At 35.5% G+C, this 23,354-nt stretch overlaps 1 protein-coding gene across 3 annotated transcripts in view; it reads left to right on the plus strand.

Annotated features, from left to right (window-relative positions):
• RAB3GAP1 (RAB3 GTPase activating protein catalytic subunit 1) overlaps positions 1 to 23,354 on the plus strand; it is a 107,011-nt gene that overhangs the window by 13,073 nt on the left and 70,584 nt on the right. For all 3 annotated transcript variants that reach the window (XM_012740106.2, XM_012740107.2, XM_012740108.2), the window contains exons 4-5: positions 18,179 to 18,311; positions 21,357 to 21,435. In XM_012740106.2, coding sequence (XP_012595560.1) covers positions 18,179 to 18,311; positions 21,357 to 21,435 — 212 coding nt within the window. The remainder of the gene's footprint in view (positions 1 to 18,178; positions 18,312 to 21,356; positions 21,436 to 23,354) is intronic.

The raw sequence follows: 23,354 nt of genomic DNA on the forward strand, positions 1-23,354 counted from the left end.
AAATTAATAAATAACTTAGAATTTTCTCCAAAAAATTTCTAATATGGGATCCTCAGTAATTTTTAAGAGTGTAAAGGAGTCCTGAGTCCCAAACTGAGAATTGTTGTCTTAGACAAAAAGATATAAACATGCACATCTTGTCAGATACACTTCCTTTTTTGCATGGGTAAACTCCTCTCTAGTTTCTGCTTGCCTTTGGTCACTTTCCAGAGCCTTGAAAAATTGTGTTTTTGTCTAGATTCTATACTTTTTGCTGACAAAGCTACTTCACCATTAGCAGACCCTGCAGTGCTAGGAAATGATTTTAAGAGGGGAGGAAATGGCAAATATTGAGCATCATGTTGTTTCTATTTTATTCTGCCCTTTTTGATTTCAGAAATTTAAGTAAATGTAAAATTACTTTGAGTATTAAAATAGCTTTTTAAGGCAGATTTTGGAATCTTAGGCTTTATAAAATAGATAATCTTGGTAGTATGATACTGCTTAAAGGCAGGGGAATTAAGGAAATGGCCTTTAAATTCCTTTTAGCCTTGCAGTTTTTTAATTCTGTGTTGCTAGCAAAAATTTTAAGTATTTTTTTTATGAAATGTTAAGTTTAGGTATGTTGTGATCTGGTAATAGAACTATTTAGTCAGTGACTAAGTCTTATGTCCCTTAAAAATTCATGGAAGAAGAATCATTAACTTTAGAATATTAATAGAAGAATAATGACTGAAATGAGTTCTGAAATGAGTACTGAAATGAGTTCACATTTTTCATATCCACTCAGTGGATTGGAATGACACTTCACTACTTAAAGTTCATATGATGAATTTAAAATAAATTTGAATTATTGGTTTTCCCTAGTTTGAGGAACTTCCCAAACTACATTTTAACAGTAAGTCAAATTTGGGACTTATATAGACTTTAAATAAACAGTTTAAATTCCTTTATTTGCATTCTCTCCAAACATTTAGGTGTTTTTTTATGGATTATTAAAGTGGCAGAGAGATTTTTTTTAAAGCTAAAGTTTTTGGAAACTGTAGACAGTTGAAGATTAGTCACTGATGAGAATGCACTATTTCTGAAATGAAGTAAAAATAAAAGCAGCATTGAGTGGCACACAACTTTTAGGAACAGGACATTTAAAATAAGGTTTCTAGTCTGGTTTTTTCCTTTCATTTACATTTTTCCTTTAAATAGTAACCTTTCTTCTGGATATTATTCAGAAGAAAAAAAATTTATGTTTTATTTCCTATTCTTTCAATTGGAAGTTTTGGGAGGTTGTTTTTTTTTTTGCTGTTGTTATTAAAGGTTTTATATTATAATATAAAACATTAGGGGACATCTTTTAGAAGCAGCACAGCATAGTGGTGAAGAGTATGGACTATAAAGTCATATTGCTTGTGTTAGAATCCTAATTCTATTGCTTATTCACTTTGTGGCATTGTGCTGCCTCAGTTATTGTTACTTACTATTATTAATATTATTATTGCCCCTCTCTCTCACAGGTATTTGCCAGAGGCTGTAAAATGATCCTTGCTTAAGTAGAGTAGAATATAAACAAATAGAATTACTTAACACTTTTTTGCAATAAAAATCACTTGTTTCTTAGAGCACCTAGCAGTTAAAAACATAACACCTAGCCAGAGGGAAAAGCTTTATGTAATGTATTCTGGCTGACAAAGCTCAAGTTTAATTCTGAGATAGATAAGAATGAAATGTCGCTGTACATTTTTAGTTCTATTGTTCCCTTTTCTTTTGTACATTTTTGAAGATTTGTTTGCCATTTAATTACAGCACAATAGCCAAATGTATGATAAGTAAAATTTTAACTGATAAATTGTTCTTCCGATGTGATGAGTAATATTTTCGATATACATCATGAATTTCACTTTGAACTTAAATTTGATGTGGGTCATCTGCCACTAAAGCAGCTAGAACTGTACACATTTTTTTTTTTTTTTTTAAAGAGGTGGATTCTTTGTTGCCCTGCTGGAATGCAGTCCTGCAGTCATAGCTCATTGCAGCCTGGATCTCCTGGACTCAAGCCATCCTCCAACTTCAGCCTCCTGAGTAGCTAGGATTATAGGCATGCACCACTATGCCCAGCTAAATTTTTATTTTTTGTAGAGGGAGTAGGGGCTCACTGTTGCCCTGGCTGATCTCTAACTGCTGGTCTCAAGGGATCCTCCCAGAGTGCTGATTGTAAGCATTAGCCACCTTGCCAACCCAAAAATCTTTCTTTGGGGGAGGGGGAGGGAAGATCCTAGCTAAAACCACTTATTTTAGATATTATTTGCTGTAATAAAATGTTTCTATAACATAATTCTAAACAATAAAAATAAATCAGCTTTGTGAGCTCTTCATAAATTAATACTTATTCTTGTTAAATGATGCCCTAACTTAAATTTTACCACATGGCTTGGTGTAGATAGCATTTTGTTATAACAAATGCAGTAAAAAATATTTTTCACAAAAATAAATTAGAGCCATAATCATTTATGGAAGAATTTTGCAATTACATCTGTATTTCTATGACTCTTAACCCTTTTTAGCCTGGCATGTAGACAAAGGGTGTGATTCAGTACCACTGGTAATAATAGTTAATTTGATAATTCATCTTTTATTATATACACATGACACGTTGCTTGGTATGCACTCAGTAAATGTTGCTTGATTCTCAGGATATATGATGAACTCCATAAACTTGTCTTGTTCCCTTTATATAAGATACACAGTATATACACAATATATACACAGATCACATTTAGTTGCTGGGGTTTTTGTTAATATGCGTTGATGGTGGCATTTTTTAAAGCATTATACAAAAGGTAAAAAGTCTTTTTTCTAGATGATCTGGTATTTTTAAAGTAAGTATATAGTTTTAATTTTTCTGCATTTAGTTTTGTAAGTAACCATTTTCTTTACGTGTTGGTTTTATTTTCTATTTTTCCTCTTGTAGTAATTGTTCTACTTAGATTTTGATTTAGTAATTTGATTTTTTTCTCCTAGTGAATTTTGTATACACTGCAATTGGCAAGTTTTATGGATGAATCATCTTCTAAAACTTTGTAAAAATGTTGAGAATTTCAATTGCATTTTTCTATAGAGGGGATATATTTAAGGTATCTTTTCAGGCTAGCGCATAAAATATTAAAATTTTTTCTCTACCTCTGAGGCCATGTTAGAAAAGACTCTCTTATTCCTCTCAAATACTTTTCATTTATTTGTTTTTCTCATTTTTATATTCATTCATTTATAGTGCCTAAGGTATACTAAGAATTGTTCCCTACTTCCTGTTTATCAAAACAACCTTCTCTCCCTGTCCTCCCTCACCTACAGATTACTAAATTCTTTTCCCTTTGCTTTACAGTCATTTTATCTATTCCTCAGTTGTCATTCTTTCTGTTTCTCCCTCTAAGAGAGGTATGAGAAAGGGGAACAAAACCCCAACTTTTAATCTAAGGAATGCAAACCCTTTTAAATTATCAGGCCCAGAGAGGCATTTAAAATGTAACAGCAGTCAAGTCTGGCTCCCCCTTGAGCTAAATAATTACTTCTTTTTTGTGTGTGTGACAGAGTCTCACGTGGCATTAGCCTCGCTCACAGCAACCTCAAACTCCCAGGTTCAGGAGATCCTCCTGCCTCAGCCTCCCAAGTAGCTGGGACTACAGGCATGTGCCACCATGCCTGGCTAATTTTTTCTATATGTTTTTAGTTGGCCAATTAATTTGTTTTTATTTTTAGTAGACATGGGGGTCTCGCTCTTGCTCAGGCTAGTTTTGAACTCCTGACCTTGAGCCATCTGCCCATCTCTGCCTCCCAGAGTACTAGGATTATAGGCGTGAGCCACCATGCCCGGCCAGTAATTACTTCTTGAAGTCACTTGCTATGTGGGCTCTAGACTAACGCCAAGTAGCATCATAGGCTGGATACCATAACCCATGGTTCACTAATGAATGTTCTTTGTAAGCCAATGACAATTCCTGTCAAACAGCTTTATATCAGCCCACTCCTTTGTTCCCTTTGCCTTTAAAAACCTGCTTGTACCAAAGGCCTACAGAGCAAGTTCACTTCGTAGTGTGTCCTGGGCTACCATCCTCAACCTTGGCCCAAAAAACTGTATTAATTTTGCCTTAGCTTATTCATTTAGATCAACAGGGACAACTAATGACTTGGAGCCATTTGGGTAGTTAATCCTAAACCAGATCTCTGAACTCAGTTTTTAAGAAAATTATAATTGAAGTTAGGTTTTATCATGTTACTAGAATTAGAGTTTAATCAGTTTAAAGGACACATAGCTTGTTGTGGACAGAGGTACTTCATTACCATATGTAATAGGAGTTGTTAACCCAGAGTCTTAGGTCTCTTCAAATTGTATTGAGGCTTAACTTAGAATGTGAATATGCACAGTTTTCTTGGGAGATGGTCCATAACTTTCATCAGATACTCAAAGGGGCCTGTGACCCCAAAAAAGTTAAAAGCTAGTTGATTTTTTTATATATATTTATTATTTTTAAAATTAATGTATTTAGTTTTGGCAGAATACATATCCAAAGGCTTAATGTGAACATGAACTTTTGGGACAGTTTGTATGACGGAGACTACAGATGTGTGTAGAAGCCATAGGTTACTCTAACATACAAGACGGATAATTTTTTTTTTTTTTTTTTTTTGAGACAGAGTCTTGCTCTGTTGCCCAGGCTAGAGTGCCATCAGCCTAGCTCACAGCAACCTCAAACTCCTGGGCTTAAGCAATCCTTTCTGCCTCAGCCTCCCAAGTAGCTAGGACTACAGGCATGCACCACCATGCCCTGCTAATCTTTTCTATGTATGTTTGGTTGTCCAGCTAATTTCTTTCTATCTTTTAGTAAAGAAGGGGTCTTGCTCTTGCTCAGGCTGGTCTCGAACTCCTGACCCCCCCCCTTGGCCTCCCAGAGTGCTAGGATTACAGGCATGAGCCACTGCACCCGGCAAAGACTTGTAATTTTTAAGTTGGTGAAATTTGTCCTTAATTATCCTTCCACTACCTTAGACTTTCTACCATTCCTATTCCATATTGGCCTTGAGGCCCAGAGCTTTAATTTTTACTGGCCCTTAAATGTTGAATGCTCCAAAATCTACTTCTTTCCTTTGTTTCCACTTTCTATCCCTATCTTCGCCCAGTGTCCAAAATATTACACTAATCTCACTTAATCAATAGAAAGCAGTTTTATTAATTTGTTTAAAAGTTTTGAATGGATTATAATCACTTGACCTTACAAAAATTATTTTGGTTTCATATTTTACTAAAATGCTAAAGGAAAATTAAAAGTGAAATAGAAAATTTTACCCTTCTAAGCACAGAGTTCCTTATCCTAATGATGTATAAAATTAGTCACAGAAACTGCCTTTGGGCGCCTATCCATGAATTATTTTCTACCATTTAGTCCTCAGGTTTTTAAAGTTCTTTAAAAAATTCTTCTGGGCCCAGTGTGGTGCCTCATACCTGTTTTCCTAGCACTCTGGGTGGCTGAGGCAGAAGGATCATTTGAGGTCAAGGTTCAAGATCAGCCTGAAGAAGAGTGAGAGCCCATCTCTACTAAAAATAGAAAAAGTAGCTGGGCATGTGTGGTGGTGCACCTGTAGTTCCAGCTACTTGGGAGGCTGAGGCAGGAGGATCGCTTGAGCGGAGGAGTTTGAGATTGCTGTGAGCTATGGTGAAGCCACTGTACTCCAGCCAGAGCAACAGAGTGAGACTCTGTCTCAAAAAAAAAATGCTTCTGGGATTTCAGAAAAATGTAAAAAAAAGTAAGTAATACATTAAGATCATAAGCTTTGTACTGCAGCTGGTTTTTTAAAATTAACTTTATATCTTGTTGGCACTTGTGCAGGATAGACCATAAACATATATTGTTACTTTAATGTTTACATTGTAGTGCATTGTATGTCATAATGTGTATGCATATTCCTATTGAATATTTACTTTCCAGTTTTGCAGGTGTGGTACTACAGTGGTAAGCATTATTAAACATACCTTTGAATACTTGTGAATAGTTCTGTAAGATTTCTAAAAATAGAATTACTAGATTGAAGGGGACATGATTCTTATTTTTGATAAATACAGCAGTGTTTTCTACCAAAATGGTATATGAAAGCACCCATATTCTCCTTCAGTATTTTATTTTCATTATATTTTTGCCAATATGACTATTTCATTTTTTAACATTTTTCTTAGCACTGGTGAAATTGATTATTCTTTCATGTTTATTAGACATTAGAATTTCCTTTTTGATGGCTTGGTATTTATGCACCAATCGATTTTCTATTGTCTTATTGTAGAAGGGCTTTTATATTTTTATGAATGCTGTGTTGCAAATATTTTTCCTAGCATGTCATTTTTCGTTTAATTTGAATGTCTTTTGCCTCACAGGAGTTTATGTATTTTTTTACTGTGGCAACATACATCACATAAAATTGACCATTTTCACCATTTTTAAGCGTACAGTTCAATGGCATTAAATATAGTCACATTGTTTTGCAACTATCACCACCATCCATATCCAGAACTTTATCATCTCAAACTAAAACTCTGTGCCTGCTAAACAATAACAACTTCATATAAGAGGAATCATACAGTATTTGTCCTCTGTGTCTGGCTTTCACTCTAGCATAGTATCTTCAAGTTTCATCCATATTCTTAGCATGGGTCAAAATTTCATTCCTTTTAAAGGCTGAATAATATTGTATATGCTACATTGTTTTTTTTATTTATTTATTTTTATTTTTTTTTATTTATACTAGGACTGCAGTGTGGATTTATTTATTTATTTATTTTTATTTATACTAGGACTTTATTTATTTATTTATTTTTTATTTATACTAGGACGCTACATTGTTTTTATCCATTCATCCATCTGTCAGTGGGTACTTGGTTTGCTTCTACCTTTTCAGTGTTGTAAATAGTGGTGCTATGAACATGTATGTGCAAATATCTGTTTGAGTTCCTGCTTGTTAGTTCTTCTTGAATATAACCAGAAGTGGAATTGCTGGATCATACAGTAATTATTTAAGTTTTGAGGAACTTAGGACAGCCAAAGGTGGATAGCAAGGAAAAGTAAAAAAAGTTTTGAGGAATTGCCATATTGTTTTCCATAGTGACTGCTCTATTTTACATTTCTACCAGCAATGCACAAGGCTTCCAATTTCTACACATCCATACCACCTACTTGTTATTATATTTTCTAGTGTTTTGTTTTCAGTAACAGTCATCCTAATGAGTGTGAAGTGGTATTTCATTGTGGTTTGATTTGTTTTCCAAAATAATTAGTGATATTGATGATCTTTTCCTGTTCTTATTGCCCATTTGTCCTCTTTAGAGAAAGGTTTACTCACGTCTTTTGCTCATTTTTTAATTGGGTTTTTTGTTGTTGAGTTGAAAGGGTTCTTTATGTATTCTGGATATTAATCACTTATATGATACATGATTTGCAAATATTTTCTGCCATTCCATGAGTTGCTCTTTTTACTCTGTTGATAGTGTCTTTTGATGTACAAAAGTTTTTAATTTTGATGAAATCTGTTTTCCCATTCCCTACCTTCTCTTTCCCATTTCTTCTTTTTCTCCTTCCTTGGTTTTCAGATGAATTCTTGTAAACTAATACTGTGATGTTACAATCCTTCACAGAAGGGTTCAGTGGGTCTCCATTGCCTATAGGTCATCTAAACTTCTCGTACTGATATTCATAGGTTTCTGTGGTCAGATCCTTACTCTCCATCTTTTTTCTCTACTCCAGTATAGGAAGCTTCAGCTGAGTTGGGCTATTTGTTTCCTAAATTTGCTGTCCAACATCCTGCCCCAGAGCCTTGTCTGCTTGATCTTACCAGTTTTCACTTGCCTTGAGAGTAACTGGGATCCAGTTTATGCACAAATCCATTTATGGCTCACTTATCTGGCATTTATCCAGTCTTCTCTTTAAGTTTTGATCCGTTGATCTCTCTGTTTCTCTTGTCCTTGTATGTACTATTGAATTTATAGTATGTAAATACTATATATATATACGTTAATATTAGCCTCTAGAGGAAAGAACAGGGCTATGGTGGATCAGATTCCAATTTGATCAAAACTGTAATACCAGTTATCATACTAGTAAGTGGTATAGTGAATCAGTTTACCATTTACTGGTCTGGTAACCTTGGATAAATTTTTTAATCTCTTAAGCTTTATCATCTATACAATGGGGTTAACACTTTCATCATAATGTTATAAGATTTTATATGTGTGTGCACGCACACATGAATTATCTGGCTTAGTAGGCACTTAGTATTTGTTAGTTACTATCTTGAAGGGCAGGGAATTAATCTATGCAGTCTGCTTTTACTTTTAAAAAATATTTGTAATGAACTTCAGGTATATACAATGAGAATAATTAAAATCCTTGGTGGATATACACACATGTGATTTCTATTTATAAACAGATGAGAAGGTCATATACACAAATGAGGAGGTTAGATCAGGAGATAAAACATGTGAGCTTGAGTTGAAGCCAGGCTGGCTGGGAAAGAAGTATAGATTTGGAGTGCTGAGGTAGACCAAACCTCCTATTTGAGTTGAGTGCCTGAGATGGTGCTAAAGGGTCCTTATTTCCTTTAAAGAAGACATAGTCAACCAATGTATATGCCTACTTGAATCTACCTGGCTAATTCTCTTCCCTGAGCATTAGCCTATTATATTTGGTCTGGTTCTTCACTTATGGTTGGCTGTGTCCTCTTTGCCCAGGATCTCTTACTCTTAGGGTTCTTAAGTAGTTGAGTGTTCTCTGGATGAATTGTGGTTTTTTTGTGACTCAAGAAGGACTGTGTCAAGTTCCCCTTTGTTTCCAAGTTTCCCTTATTAGGGTGTCTAATAATCCTCTGGAATTAAAGTCAAAGTTACATACAAAAGAGCTTCCAGACAAAGCCTTGATGTTCCCTTCTCTACTTCTGTGCTTTTAGTAGGATAATCTTGATCCAGGCTGAGGGCCAGCCAGGCCACCTGTGAAGAATGAAAGGTATATAGATGAATGGGTTGTTTTTTAAATGATCAGATATAATTTTTTATTAATCTCAGCCTGTCCTCATCAAAATATCTATATCCATGATTACATAATATATATACTGAACTGGAAATTTTGCCATAAAACAAACATTCATTAGTGTTAAAACCATATCACATAGTATGTCATAGCACATAAAAATTCCTCAACATAGCAAATCTCCTTTATAACAAAACGGTTGGTGAGAGCATGGCAGCCTTCTAGATTCAAAGTATTCTTTCACATTTTTACTTTCTTTTGGGATTATCATTTCTAGTCATCAGAGACCAGGTACCTTGTTGGAATTGAGTTCTACTAGGTTTTTATTTGCATAATACTTGGCCAACATAATTGCATATTTGTTTTGTTTTAGGAAAGCTATTTGAAAAGTATACAGTTCTATGGTCACTTGTGACTAAACAAACACTTGATTTATTTTATTCCAAAAATAGATGAAATGCCCAGTGAGTATTATCTTCTTTGTTTTTAAAGATTTTTACACATTCCAATTTGAAATTGCCTGAGATCTTTTAAGACAGAGTAAATAGATGCAGAATATTGTGATTAAAGAGAATCTTCTCAACCTAACTTTTTATTGAAATATAATTTACATACCATATAATTTACCAATTTAAAGTATATAATTTAATGGCTTTTAGTACATTGACAGATTGTACAGCCATCACCATAATCAATTTTAGAATATTTGCATCATCTCCAAAAGAAACCCCATATGTGTTAGCATTTTCCCCCAGCCCTAGGCCACAACTAACCTACTTTCTCTCTGTATAGATTTGCCTATTCTGGACATTTTGTATAAATGGAATCATACAATGTCTAGCCTATTATAACTGGTTTCTTTCACTTAGCATAATGTTTTCAAGATTCATCCATATTGTAGTATTTATCAGTTGTTCCTTAGTATCTGAGGGGGATTGGTTCCAGAACCTTCTCTCACCCCCATTTCTGTACCCACCGCAGCTACCAAAATCTGTGGATGCTCAAGTGCCTTATATAAAATGGCATAGTTGGCCGGGCGCGGTGGCTCACGCCTGTAATCCTAGCTCTGGGAGGGCGAGGTGGGCGGATTGCTCAAGGTCAGGAGTTCAAAACCAGCCTGAGCAAGAGCGAGACCCCGTCTCTACTATAAATAGAAAGAAATTAATTGGCCAACTGATATATATATAAAAAAAAAATTAGCCGGGCATGGTGGCGCATGCCTGTAGTCCCAGCTATTCGGGAGGCTGAGGCAGAAGGATCACTCGAGCCCAGGAGTTTGAGGTTGCTGTGAGCTAGGCTGACGCCACGGCACTCACTCTAGCCTGGACAACAAAGCGAGACTCTGTCAAAAAAAAAAAAAAAAAAAAAAAAAAAAATGGCATAGTATTTGCATAGGACCGCTATACATCCTCCTATATACTTTAAATCATCTCTAGATTACTTACAATATCTAGTATAATGTAAATACTGCGTAAATAGTTGTTATACTATATTATTTTTTATTTGTATTATTTTTATTGTTGTATTGTCATTTTTTATTTTTTCCCAAATATTTTCAATCTGGTGTTCATTGAATCCAAGGATGTGGAACCTGCAGATACTAGGGCTGACTGTATTTCATTCCTTTTCATTGCTGAATAATATTTCACTGTGGGGGATATACCACCTTCAATTTATCCATTAGTTTATTAATGGACATTTGGGTTGTTTCCACCTTTTGGTTACTGTGAATAATGCTGCTGTGAGCATTCGTGTGTGTGTGTGTGTGTGTGTGTGTGTGTGTGTGTGTGTGTGTGTGTGTGTAGATAGGTTTTCATTTCTTTTTGGTATATACTTAGGAATAGAATTTCTAGATCATATAGTAACTTTATTTTTAACCTTTTGAGGACCTCCCAGACAGTTTTCCAAAGCGGCATCTTCATTTTATAGTTCCACCAGCAATGTGTAAGTGTCCTTATATCTGTGCATCCTGACCAACACTTGATATTTTTTTTATTATAGCCATCCTAGTGGTATCTTATTGTGGTTTTGATTTGCATTTCCTAAGGCAAGTGATGTTCTCTTAATGGCTGATGATGTTTAACATTTTTTTGATGTTCTTATTGGCTATTTGAATACTTTCTTTAGAGAAATGTCTATTCAGGTCCTTTGCCCATTTTAAAATTGGATTGTCTTTTTCTTAGTTGTAAGAGTTCTTTATATATTCTGGATATAAGTTTTTATAAGATATATAATTTTCAAATATCTTCTCCCATTCTCTGTATTGTTGCATGTGTTATCGTGAGTTGTCCTTTCACTTTCTTTATGTTATCTATGGTTTAACTCTCACATTTAGATCTGTGATCCATTTTGAGTTAATTTTAATGTCTAGAGTAAGAAAAGAATCCAACTTCATTCTTTTGCATGTGGCTATCCAGTTATAGCGATTCAAGGCATAGGAATACCTTTTGGATGGGGTTATGTGCTATTTTAGGTTGTTAGACTGGTCACAGTGTATTATTATCCAAATATATGTAATATACTTGGTAACATACGGGTTAGGAAGTATTTCCTACCACTTTTGGGACATATGGAGGTTATTAGGAATATTGAAAAAAAATTTCTAAAATGCTTAAGAAGTGTGTGGGTATTGTTAAATACTGGGCTGTGATGATGAATAGAACATAGCCTTTGCTTTTCACAATCTAGTGTAGAAATAGACATATAAATAAATAATTAGAATAAGGTGTTACTCTTGTGATTTAAACAAGGTCCTAAAAAAGAATAACTTGTTGAAGATAAAGCAAATTTTCTATAGGAATTAACATTTAGGTTGAGTTTTGAAGAATGAGTTAAAAGTATGCTAAAAGAATAAAGTGGAGGCTGGACATGATGGCTCAGGCCTGTAGTTCCAGCTAAAAGGCTGAGGCAGGAGAATTGCTTGAACCCAGGAGTTAGAGACCAGCCTGGACAACATAGTGAGACCCCCATCTCTATAAAAAATTTAAAAATTAGCTGGGTGTGGTAGTGCGTGACTATAGTCCCAGCTACTCAGCTGGCTGAGGATCACTTAAACCCAGGAGTTCAAGGCTGCAGTGAGCTATGATGAGGCCACTGCACACCAGTCTGGCCAACAGAGCGAGACCCTGTCTTTTTAAAAAAAGAATAAAGTAGAGAAGAGCAGTAGGAATAGTCTATGCAGAAATGTGAAAGAGAAAGCACACCTCTTAGAAATACAAGTTGTTAGGCATAATTGTAACACAGAAGAGGAAAGGTAGCTGTGGGTGATCAAACCAGAAAGAGGTAGGGCCAGATCTGTGACCTTTGTATTTCTACCAATGTGGGAATGGGTACATGGCTGTCTTGGAGGAGCTTGTGTTGAAACATTCGTGTTTTATAACTCCTAATTATATGACATTTTTGTATCTATTTTAGTGTCTTTTTTTGTTTTTGTATAATATATGTAATCTATTGTTTAGGTATTATTATAATACATAATTTGGAAATAAAAATGTACACATAGGTGCATACTCAAATGTTTACTGATAGAATACATGATTAAAAAGCTTGAAAGCCACCATTACAGGTTATGGAAAGTTATTAAAGTATTTTAAGTGGAGGAGGAACAGTATCATATTTGTATTTTAGGAAGATAACTGTGTAGAAGGATGGAAAGCTATTAAAATAATTTAGGACAGATACTATGAAAGCTTCAGCTAAAGCAACAATCTTTATTTTGTTGCGGTCTTGGACCTGCCAGAGCTCTGGTGTAGAATGTATCTTAGTTACCTAAAGTTTATTGAGTATGTTGAAAGATAAGTGGAAAGGATTGTTGGTGCCAAATTGTGTTGATATTTAGTACCATTGTTGCTCTTACATAAGTGCCATTACCTTCTTTTCCTTTGGAAAAGGCATCTTTTTCTCCCTAACCCTCATATTTTCCTCAGAAGTTATATTAATATTTTTTCTTATTTTTAAATCTTTCAAAGGACATTTTATTAATTTTTCTCTGTTGGGTTATCATTTACACACAGTAAAATGTACAGAACTGAAATATATAATAATTTGTTTTGACAAATGTATATACCTGTTAACACCATCCAAATCAAAATACGACATTTTCATTATCCCAGAAAGATTTCTTATTTCTCTCTCCAATCAATCCCAAAGGTAATTACAGTTTTGATTTCTTTCACTGTATATTACAGTTTTGTCTGTTTTTGAGCTTTGTATAAATGGACTCATACAGTATATACTTTGTGTCAGAAATTTTTGCTTTACATAAGGTTTTAAAAATTTACCCATGTTGTACATATTCTTTTTGTGTGACTGTGCTTATCTTTTCTCCTGTTTTTTTTTTTTTTTTTTTTTTTTATTTTTTTGAGACAGAGTCTCGCTTTGTTGCCCAGGCTAGAGTGAGTGCCGTGGCGTCAGCCTAGCTCACAGCAACCTCAAACTCCTAGGCTCGAGCGATCCTTCTGCCTCAGCCTCCCAAGTAGCTGGGACTACAGGCATGCGCCACCATGCCCGGCTAATTTTTATATATATATATCAGTTGGCCAATTAATTTCTTTCTATTTATAGTAGAGACGGGGTCTCACTCTTGCTCAGGCTGGTTTTGAACTCCTGACCTTGAGCAATCCGCCCGCCTCAGCCTCCCAAGAGCTAGGATTACAGGCGTGAGCCACCGCGCCCGGCTTCTTTTCTCCTGTTGGTGGGCATTTAAATTGGTTCCATTTTGGACTGTTAACAAAGCATTTGTGAACAATTTTGTGAAAGTTTGCTTTGATTTCTTTGGGTGTATTCTTAGAAATGGAATTGCTAGGTCTTAGGGTGGTTATGCATTTAATTTTATTATTAATAAAAATTGGCTGGTGCAGTGGCTTATGCCTGTAATTCCAGCATTTGGGGAGGCTGAGGTGAGAAGATAGCTTGAGGCAGGAATTTAAGACCAGCCTGGGCAATATAGTGAGACTCTGTCTCTACATAAAATAAAAAAAAAATTAGCCAGGCAATGCTTGCTCACACCTATAGTCCCAGCTATTCGAGAAGCTGAGGCATTAGGATCAGTTGACTCTGGGAGTTCAAGGTTACAGTGAGCTACGATTGGGCCAGCCTGGGCAACAGAGGAAGACATTGTCTCTCAAAAAAAATTTTTTTATCAGAAACTACCAAACTCTTTTCTAAAATGTTTGTATCATTTTATGCCCTTAGCAGTATATGAGATTGCAAGGTGCTCCACCTTCTGTGTGACACTTGGCATTGTCAGACTTTTATTTTTAGTCATTCCGTTGGGTGTGAAGTGGTATCTCATTGTGTAGTTTTAATTTGCATTTCACTGATGAATAGTAATACTGAGTAGCCATCTAGTAATTCATCACAATTAATGTGTTTATTCATCATTCATAGCTTCTTTTGCTGTCTCTTCAAGTCTTTTGCTCATTTAAAAAAAATTGGATTGTTTAATTTTTTATTATCCTCGTATATTCTAGTTGTGAGTACTTTTTCAGGTATGTATTTTGTTTTTTCCTCTAATCCATGGCTGCTTCTAATCATTTTCTTAGCTTGTCTTTTGATAAGCACAAGTTTTATTTTGAGGAAGTTCATCTTCTCAATTTTTGATTTCATTGTTGGTGCTTTTTGTGTCCTGCTAATGGAATCTTTGCCCATCCCAAAATATTCCCAAGATTCCAAGATATTCTTGTATGTTTTCATCCACGTGAATATCTAATTATTCTAGGACTATTTATTGAAAAGATCATAGTTACGCACACTGAATTCCAGTGGCACCTGTGTAAAGTCAAGTAGTAAGTGTGAATGTATTTATGGACTCACTGTTCCATTGATCTATCTGTATTTATGCCAGTACTATACTGTCTTAATTATTGTAGCAAAGTTAAGTCTTAAAATCAGGTAATATACTTATTCATCAAAATTATTTTACCTATTTTAGGTCGTTTGGATTTTCATAGTAGTTTTAGAATCACCTTATCAATTTCTATAAAATGCCTGCTGAGATTTTGATTGCAATTGTGTTGAATTTATAGATCAACATGGAGAGAATTGACATCTTAACAATGTTGTGCCTTCCAATTCATGTACATGATACATCTTTGTTACATCTTTAATATCTCTCTGCAATGTTTTGAAGTATCTTATGTAGAATTCTTGCTCATTTTTGATTGTTTATTCCTAGATACTTGATTTTTTTATGTAAGAGTGGTACTTTTAAAAAATTTCACTTTCCAAGTGTTTGTTGCTGATATGTAAAAATGTGGGCGCTTTTTACATAGTGACCATGAATTTCCCAACTGTGTAAATTCATCAGTTAGTTGTAATAGTTTGTGTAGATTCCTTTGGCTATTCTGTGTACATAATAGTAATCTGAATACTGGCAGTTTTCTTTCTTTCTAATCTGTATGTTTGTTTTTATTGTCTGGGGCCCTCAAGGGTTAGTTTTGATGAATTACTAGATTAATTTTGGTGAAGTAGAGTTGTCATTTCTGATCCTAATAACAAATATATACCATATTAGAATTCAGTGTCAGATGACTACTATATCATAATGTAATTGAACGTGAGATGTTAGAGTGTTGTTTTTCATTTGAGCTAAATTATCTTGAAAAGTCTGGAAACAGAAACTGGGTGCCTTCTTTTTTATTGAATACAATCAAATCCTTGATATAAATTGGTAAGGTTTACAGTAGTACCCAGAATCTAGGATTAGGATAAGATAATTTCTCTATATAAGTTTAAAAAGAATATATTTTAGTTTTACTGCAAATGTGGAGAAGAGGCTTATCTTTCATTTTCTGGACTTCTTCCTCTTCCATAGTTTTAGCCTTAACTGCTTTGTAGTGGGCAATTCCTCCTAGCAAACCAAGCTCTTATGTGTATTATCATATTACTTATTGCAGCTTGGAAACTTTTGGTGTAGGCCATGGATACCTTGATTTAACACAGGTTAACCGATCATTAAAGAAATACCACATATAAAAAATCATGATTTTTGATATGTATCATACATGGGATTTCATCTCCTAATAAAATGATTGGTATTTGTCTTTTTATTATTTTATTTTTTTAAGATGGGGTCTTGCTCTGTCACCCAGGCTAGAATGCAATGGTGCTATCATAGCTTACTGCAGCCCCAAACTCTTGGGCTCAAACAATTCTCCCACTGCAGCCTCCCAAGTAGCTAGGACTATAGGTGCGCTGGCTGATGTTTTTACTTTTGTAGGTTTCACGGTATTGCCTAGTCATCTAATTCCTGGCCTCAAGTGATCCTCCCAAAAGCCTGCCTCGGCCTCCCAAAGCACTAGGATTATGTATGAGCCACAGCGCTGGGCCAAAGATTGATATTTGATGTGTTTTTGTAATATGCACTTAGGACATTTAAAATATAATTTAACTTAATTCAGAATTAAGTCAATTCTGAATTAAGTTGGGACTTAATTTTTAATTCAGAATTAAGTTGGGACTCTCTCTGGTAAGCTGCTTGGTCGGCAATTCCTGCATTGTGGTGGTGCTGTGCTGTAATGACTGTTTACCTCACCAGTGGAAAGAATAGCTATGGGAAATTAGAAGCTCTGTGGGAAAAGTGTTTTTTTTTTGTTGTTGTTGTTTTTTATGGTTATGTTGTTGTATAAGGAAGGGACTCTTTGGAACTTTTAATTAAAATGTGCTTTCCATTCAAGAAGCTGCTGTTCAGGCCGGGCGCTGTGGCTCACGCCTTTAATCCTAGCTCTTGAGAGGCCGAGGCGGGCGGATTGCTCAAGGTCAGGAGTTCAAAACCAGCCTGAGCAAGAGCGAGACCCCGTCTCTACTATAAATAGAAAGAAATTAATTGGCCAACTGATATATATATAAAAAATTAGCCGGGCATGGTGGCGCATGCCTGTAGTCCCAGCTACTCGGGAGGCTGAGGCAGAAGGATCACTCAAGCCCAGGAGTTTGAGGTTGCTGTGAGCTAGGCTGACGCCACGGCACTCACTCTAGCCTGGACAACAAAGCGAGACTCTGTCTCAAAAAAAAAAAAAAAAAAAAAAGAAGCTGCTGTTCAAATGAAAAGACTTGAATGCCAAAGCTTGATAAAGAAGCTTGCAGAGGTCCTTGCCTGTGAGAGTGGCCACTGCGTTGGTGCTCTGGGGCTTGGACCCTGGCTAGCCAGAAAATAAAAAAATAAAAAAATAAAAAAAAAAAAAAGAAGCTTGCAGAAATCTATTAATCAAATAAATGCTATATTTAGGTGCCAGTCACTTAAATTACTTCCACAAACTGCTTCTTTATGAAGCAATTTCTGCTATCAAATAATGCTCTGGGCTGTAATATATAGTGATGTTACCAGATTTGAGATTTTTATAATAGAATTTTTTTTGAGATGGAGTCTTGCCCTGTTGCCTGGGCTAGAGTGCTGCGCCATCAGCCTAGCTTACAGCAACCTCAAATTCCTGTGCTCAAGCCATCCTTCTGCTTCAGCCTCCCAAGTAGCTGGAATTACAGGTGCATGTCACCACAACCAGCTAATTTTTTTCTATTTTTAATTGCCCAGCTAATTTCTTTCTATTTTTAGTAGAGACAGAAGTCTTGCTTTTGCTGAGGCTGGTCTGAAACTCCTGACCTGAAGCTGTTCTCCATACCTGGCCTCCCAGAGTGCTAGGATTGCAGATGTGAGCCACCATACCTGGCCTAATAGAATTTTATTGTCATGTATTTTTTTTCTGACTTCTAAAGTCAGAAATTTAAATTTGTAAAAATTTAAATTTAATCATTTTCAGTTAAAAATAACTGGTATAGAGGTTCTATTATTGGTAGAGAAGTTTTTATTTGCATGTGAAGAGACATGGGATTTACTGTGTATTCATGATTTTATTAAAGATTTATCTCACAAAAATTATAATTTTTGTAAGTTATTTGATAGTTAATATTCTAAGAGAATTTTCTTTTTAAAGGAACACTGATAAATCATTTATAAAATAATTTCCTCTTGGTTTTATTCACCTGTATGTTTTTCTTTTTTCTTTGATTATATAAAGGCTACCTAGAGGATGAAACTTTTAGGTCAGTGGGCAGAAAAGGGGGAAAAAATCCCTGTGGTTAATAAATGTAGTATTAACTATCGATACTTTAATGTGTATGTTTTTCCATTTTATTGTTATATACAGGGTATATTTACTTCTGGCACATGGGAAGAGAAAACAGATGAAATTTCCTTTGCTGACTTCAAGTTCTCAGTCACTCATCATTATCTTGTACAAGAGTTATCTGATAAAGAAGGAAAAGATGAATTATTAGAAGGTAAGTTTTTACTACGTATTTTTAACTCATGACTTTTAAGAGTGGTTATAATTTTGAATTATGAATTTAGTTCTCTTAATTCAGTAGTATGCTCCAGAAATGTTTTACATATGTGAAGTTGCTTCACATCTGAAGTAGAGTATGAGGTAGTTTTGCATGTGAAGTAGAAGAATTATAGTGCTATTCATTTTACAATTAATTAAGTTGGCACATTTAATTGATTAGCTATTCAATTATAGCTAATACATGTTTTAGGTACTCTGCCAAGCCCTTTTGAACCCAAACTTAAATCCAGTGGGGAAGATAAGACAGATAAGTAACAGTAGCAGTTATAGCTAGTACGTGTTTTAGGTACTCTGTCAAGCCCTTTTGAACCCAAACTTAAATTCCAGTGGGGAAGATAAGACAGATAAGTAACTGTAGCAGTAGGAGGTAGAAAGGGACAAAGGGCATCCCAAAGTACTGATAAAGTTCTACTGGAGTTCACAGGAGAAAAGATCAGTTTTAACATCAAAAAAGATGTTATGGAGATTAAACAAGTAATCTTGGCACTGAAGCATTTGTAAATAAAGGAAATTTGTATATTGATTCAACAGTGTAGTATTATTTTAGGTATACTACAGATTTTGGAGTTAGACCAAGTGGATTAATATTCTGATTTTTCTACTTACTAGTTACTTGACTTTTCTAAATTTGAGTTATCTCATTTGTAAAATGAAGTAATATTACCTGGAGGGTTAATGTGAAGATTTAATGAAATAATGTATGTAAGCAACTATCTCAGTACCTGACCTATGCTAGGTACTCAGTAAATGGTGTTTATAATTGTTAATAGGTCAAATCATCCAAAATCTTCTGTTCTGAGATACACATGTAATAGTGAGTAAGCATGGTATTGATAAAACATGAATTTCAGAGCTAGCTATCAGTCAAATACCCTTCTTTATCCACTCAGCAAATAAATAGGCCAAATGTGTGTTAGAGTTTTTCAGATACAAACTGATTATCATTTATAAACAGAGACCTGAAATATCTATTTTTTGTGTGTAGGAATAGAATTATATTACCTTTTCTATTATATGTGTGTGTGTATATATATGTATGTATGTATATAAGAAAGTTCTTATTACAAATAAAACAATTTGGTAATGTCTGCATTCAGATTCAGAAACTAGGGCAGATAACATCAACTATAAATATATATATGTAAGACAATTATACAGCAAAATAAAATAATTAAGCCAGAATATGAATATAAGAACTTTCAGAGTAAAGGGAAGAGTTAGTGTTTGCAATTGATGAGAGCTCTCATAAGAACTTGGGATTTCCAGATCCAACATTCTGCTGATTAATTAAGGCTGCTGTTTAAGATAGCAAAATGTTAAGTACTATTAATTTAAAGAAACATCATAAATCAAGGAAGAGCTGTTGTAGTAAGGAGACCCAGGGTCAGTGTTTTTAAGATGAAGGGTGGTGTAAGAGAAAAATGAATTTCTCTGTGGTATAAGAGAAAAATGAATTTAAGCTAATTAAGGCAATGTATGTACTATGCAGTTTTCTTTTATTAATAATTTGGTCATGACTGAAGCTATAACGGTGGTTTTAGAGCTACACATATAAAACTATATTATCAGAGGTCAGAAGAATTGAGCACTGATCATTTGTGTTTTTTTTTTTGTTTTTTTTTTTTGAGACAGAGTCTCACTTTTGTTGCCCAGGCTAGAGTGAGTGCCGTGGCGTCAGCCTAGCTCACAGCAACCTCAAACTCCTGGGCTCAAGCGATCCTCCTGCCTCAGCCTCCCAAGTAGCTGGGACTACAGGCATGTGCCACCACGCCCGGCTAATTTTTTGTATATATATTTTTAGTTGGTCAATTAATTTCTTTCTATTTTTAGTAGAGACGGGGTCTCGCTCAGGATGGTTTCGAACTCCCAACCTCGAGCAATCCGCCCGCCTCGGCCTCCCAGAGTGCTAGGATTACAGGCGTGAGCCACCGCGCCCGGCCCATTTGTGTTTTTGATATTGCCCATTGCTTTTGGTTATGTAGAGTGTCAAGTGATTAGTGTTCTATTAACTCTTTTAGCAAAATTAAAAATATATGTTTTCTGGCCGGGCACGGTGGCTCACGCCTGTAATCCTAGCTCTCTGGGAGGCCGAGGCGGGCGGATTGCTCGAGGTCGGGAGTTCGAAACCAGCCTGAGCAAGAGCGAGACCCTGTCTCTACTATAAATAGAAAGAAACTAATTGGCCAACTAATATATGTAGAAAAAATTAGCCAGGCATGGTGGCTCATGCCTGTAAGTCCCAGCTACTTGGGAGGCTGAGACAGAAGGATCGCTTGAGCCCAGGAGTTTGAGGTTGCTGTGAGCTAGGCTGACGCCACGGCACTCACTCTAGCCTAGGCAACAAAGCGAGACTCTGTCTCAAAAAAAAAAAAATATGTTTTCTAAGCCATAATAGCTATATAACAAAAATATATTTATGAACATATACTACTTATGCTTTGAATTTATTATATATTTATGATATATATATTTATGATCATTGCTGTTAGTGTCTTATTATGAATGTTAATTTAAGTGCATAAAGATATATGGGTTACAAGTGGGAAGCTGGGTAAGAGGTTTTACAAGAACAATTTAAGATGGCTAGGGGACCAGAAAAAGCTAGCTGTGGGGGTGATAGGGAGTTGACAGATCTCTAAGAAGAATTTTGAAGAAAAGAAAGTAGAGAGATGAAGGTGAGCCAAGAAGAACAAATCAAACAAATTGCTTTAGTAAGGGGGAGGAATTGTTTGGGTCATGACTTAGAAACAAAAACATATTATAAACATGGGAATGATATTTGTCTTTTTTATAGGCTGACTTTATTTGAAGGAAAAAGAAGATATCCCCCTCCACCCAGTCTTAGCTAGCTTTAGATATAAATCTTAAAGCAATGGCAAAACTACGTGGGCTAGCAAGACATGTGTTATCTCAAAGCATATTGTAAAACTCTGCCTGATAATGGACATAATAACTTTTTCATTAATAAATGTTTTTGTAGATGTTATTCCACAATCTATGCAAGATTTGCTGTGTATGAATAATGACTTTCCTCCAAGAGCACATTGCTTGGTAAGATGGTATGTATATATTTTATTCAGATATCTTTTAGTATGTTTGTTGGAGAGACTCCAAGGCTACCTGTTACTGATTTGCTAAGAGGACTAACAGGACTAGCATATAGTTATACTTACAGATGATTTATTATAGCAACAGGATGCAAAGCAAAATCAGCAAAGGAAAAAAGCACGTGAAGCGAAGTCCAGTTAGTACAAGCTTTTAAGAGTCCTTTTCTGATGGAGTCACACAGGATGAACTCAATTCCCTCAGCAACAAGTTGTGAAAGTCCATGTAAAACATTGTCTATCAGGGAAATTTGTTAGAGGCTCAGCCTGCAAGGTTTTTAATTGGTCATGTAGGCACCCTCTTACTGGTATATACAAAAATTTCAGACTCCTAGAAGGAAAGTAGATGCTTAGCATAAACCGCATTGTTTGCAAAACAGTTTAGGCACAGTGAATAACTCTTAATCAGTTCTGGGAATGGTGCGAACCCTCCCCAAATCCAAATTCCTGGGTGCCAGCCAAGAACCAACCTTGCCAGCAAGGTTGTGATTGAAGCTGCAACTAAAGGGTAACAGTCACAGGCCTGCTGTTCACTCTTTTCTGCACTGTGTTTCATAATCAAGGGTAGTGCTTAACTATAGCTTTGCTGATAGCATAGAACATTAAAGTATCATAGAAATTTTAATACGTATCATTGGATATTATATTGAAATAAAATGTTGATCTCAAAACAGCTATGTGGTAAAAATCAAAACTCACTTATGTCTAAACTATAAGTGTGATATATTAATGTAAGAGGTACAGCAGTCCATTCTTATCTGCAGTTTTGCCTTCTGCGGTTTCAGTTACCTGCAGTTAACTGCAGTCTGAAAATATTAAATGGAAAATTCTAGAAAAAAAATAATTCATAAGTTTTAAATTGTGCACTGTTCTGAGTAGTGTGATCAAATCTCACATGATCCTGTCTGGGAGGTGACTCATCCCTTTGTCCAGCATATCCATGCTGTATAAACTACCCTCCCATCAGCTGTCTTGGTTATCAGATCGACAGATCACAAGAAGGATGAGTATACTACATTAAAATATCTTGATACATAGAAAGAGACCATATTCATGTAACTTTTTTTTTTTTTTTTTGAGACAGAGTCTCGCTTTGTTGTCCAGGCTAGAGTGAGTGCCGTGGCGTCAGCCTAGCTCACAGCAACCTCAAACTCCTGGGCTCCAGTGATCCTTCTGCCTCAGCCTCCCGAGTAGCTGGGACTACAGGCATGCGCCACTATGCCCGGCTAATTTTTTATATATATATCAGTTGGCCAATTAATTTCTTTCTATTTTTTTTTTTTTATTTATTTTTATTTTTTTTTGAGACAGAGTCTCGCTTTGTTGCCCAGGCTAGAGTGAGTCCCGTGGCGTCAGCCTAGCTCACAGCAACCTCAAACTCCTGGGCTCAAGCAATCCTCCTGCCTCAGCCTCCTGAGTAGCTGGGACTACAGGCATGCGCCACCATGCCCGGCTAATTTTTTTTTTTTTTATATATATCAGTTGGCCAATTAATTTCTTTCTATTTATAGTAGAGACGGGGTCTCGCTCTTGCTCAGGCTGGTTTTGAACTCCTGACCTTGAGCAATCCGCCCGCCTCGGCCTCCCAAGAGCTAGGATTACAGGCGTGAGCCACAGCGCCCAGCCCATATTCATGTAACTTTATTACAGAATATTATAATCATTATTTTATTTTATTGTTAAGCACTAACTGTGCCTAATTTTCAAATTAAACTTTATCATTGGTATGTATGTATAAGGAAAACAGTATATTTAGGGTTCAGTACTATCTGCAATTTCAGGCATCCACTGAGGGTCTTAGAATATATCTCCTGAGGATAAGGGAGGGGGGCTACAGTATATCACATGTAAAAGGTCTCTTCCAGCTTTTTCAA

This window comes from Microcebus murinus, chromosome 8 (assembly GCF_040939455.1).
Source record: "Microcebus murinus isolate Inina chromosome 8, M.murinus_Inina_mat1.0, whole genome shotgun sequence".
Taxonomy (NCBI): Eukaryota; Metazoa; Chordata; class Mammalia; order Primates; family Cheirogaleidae; genus Microcebus; species Microcebus murinus.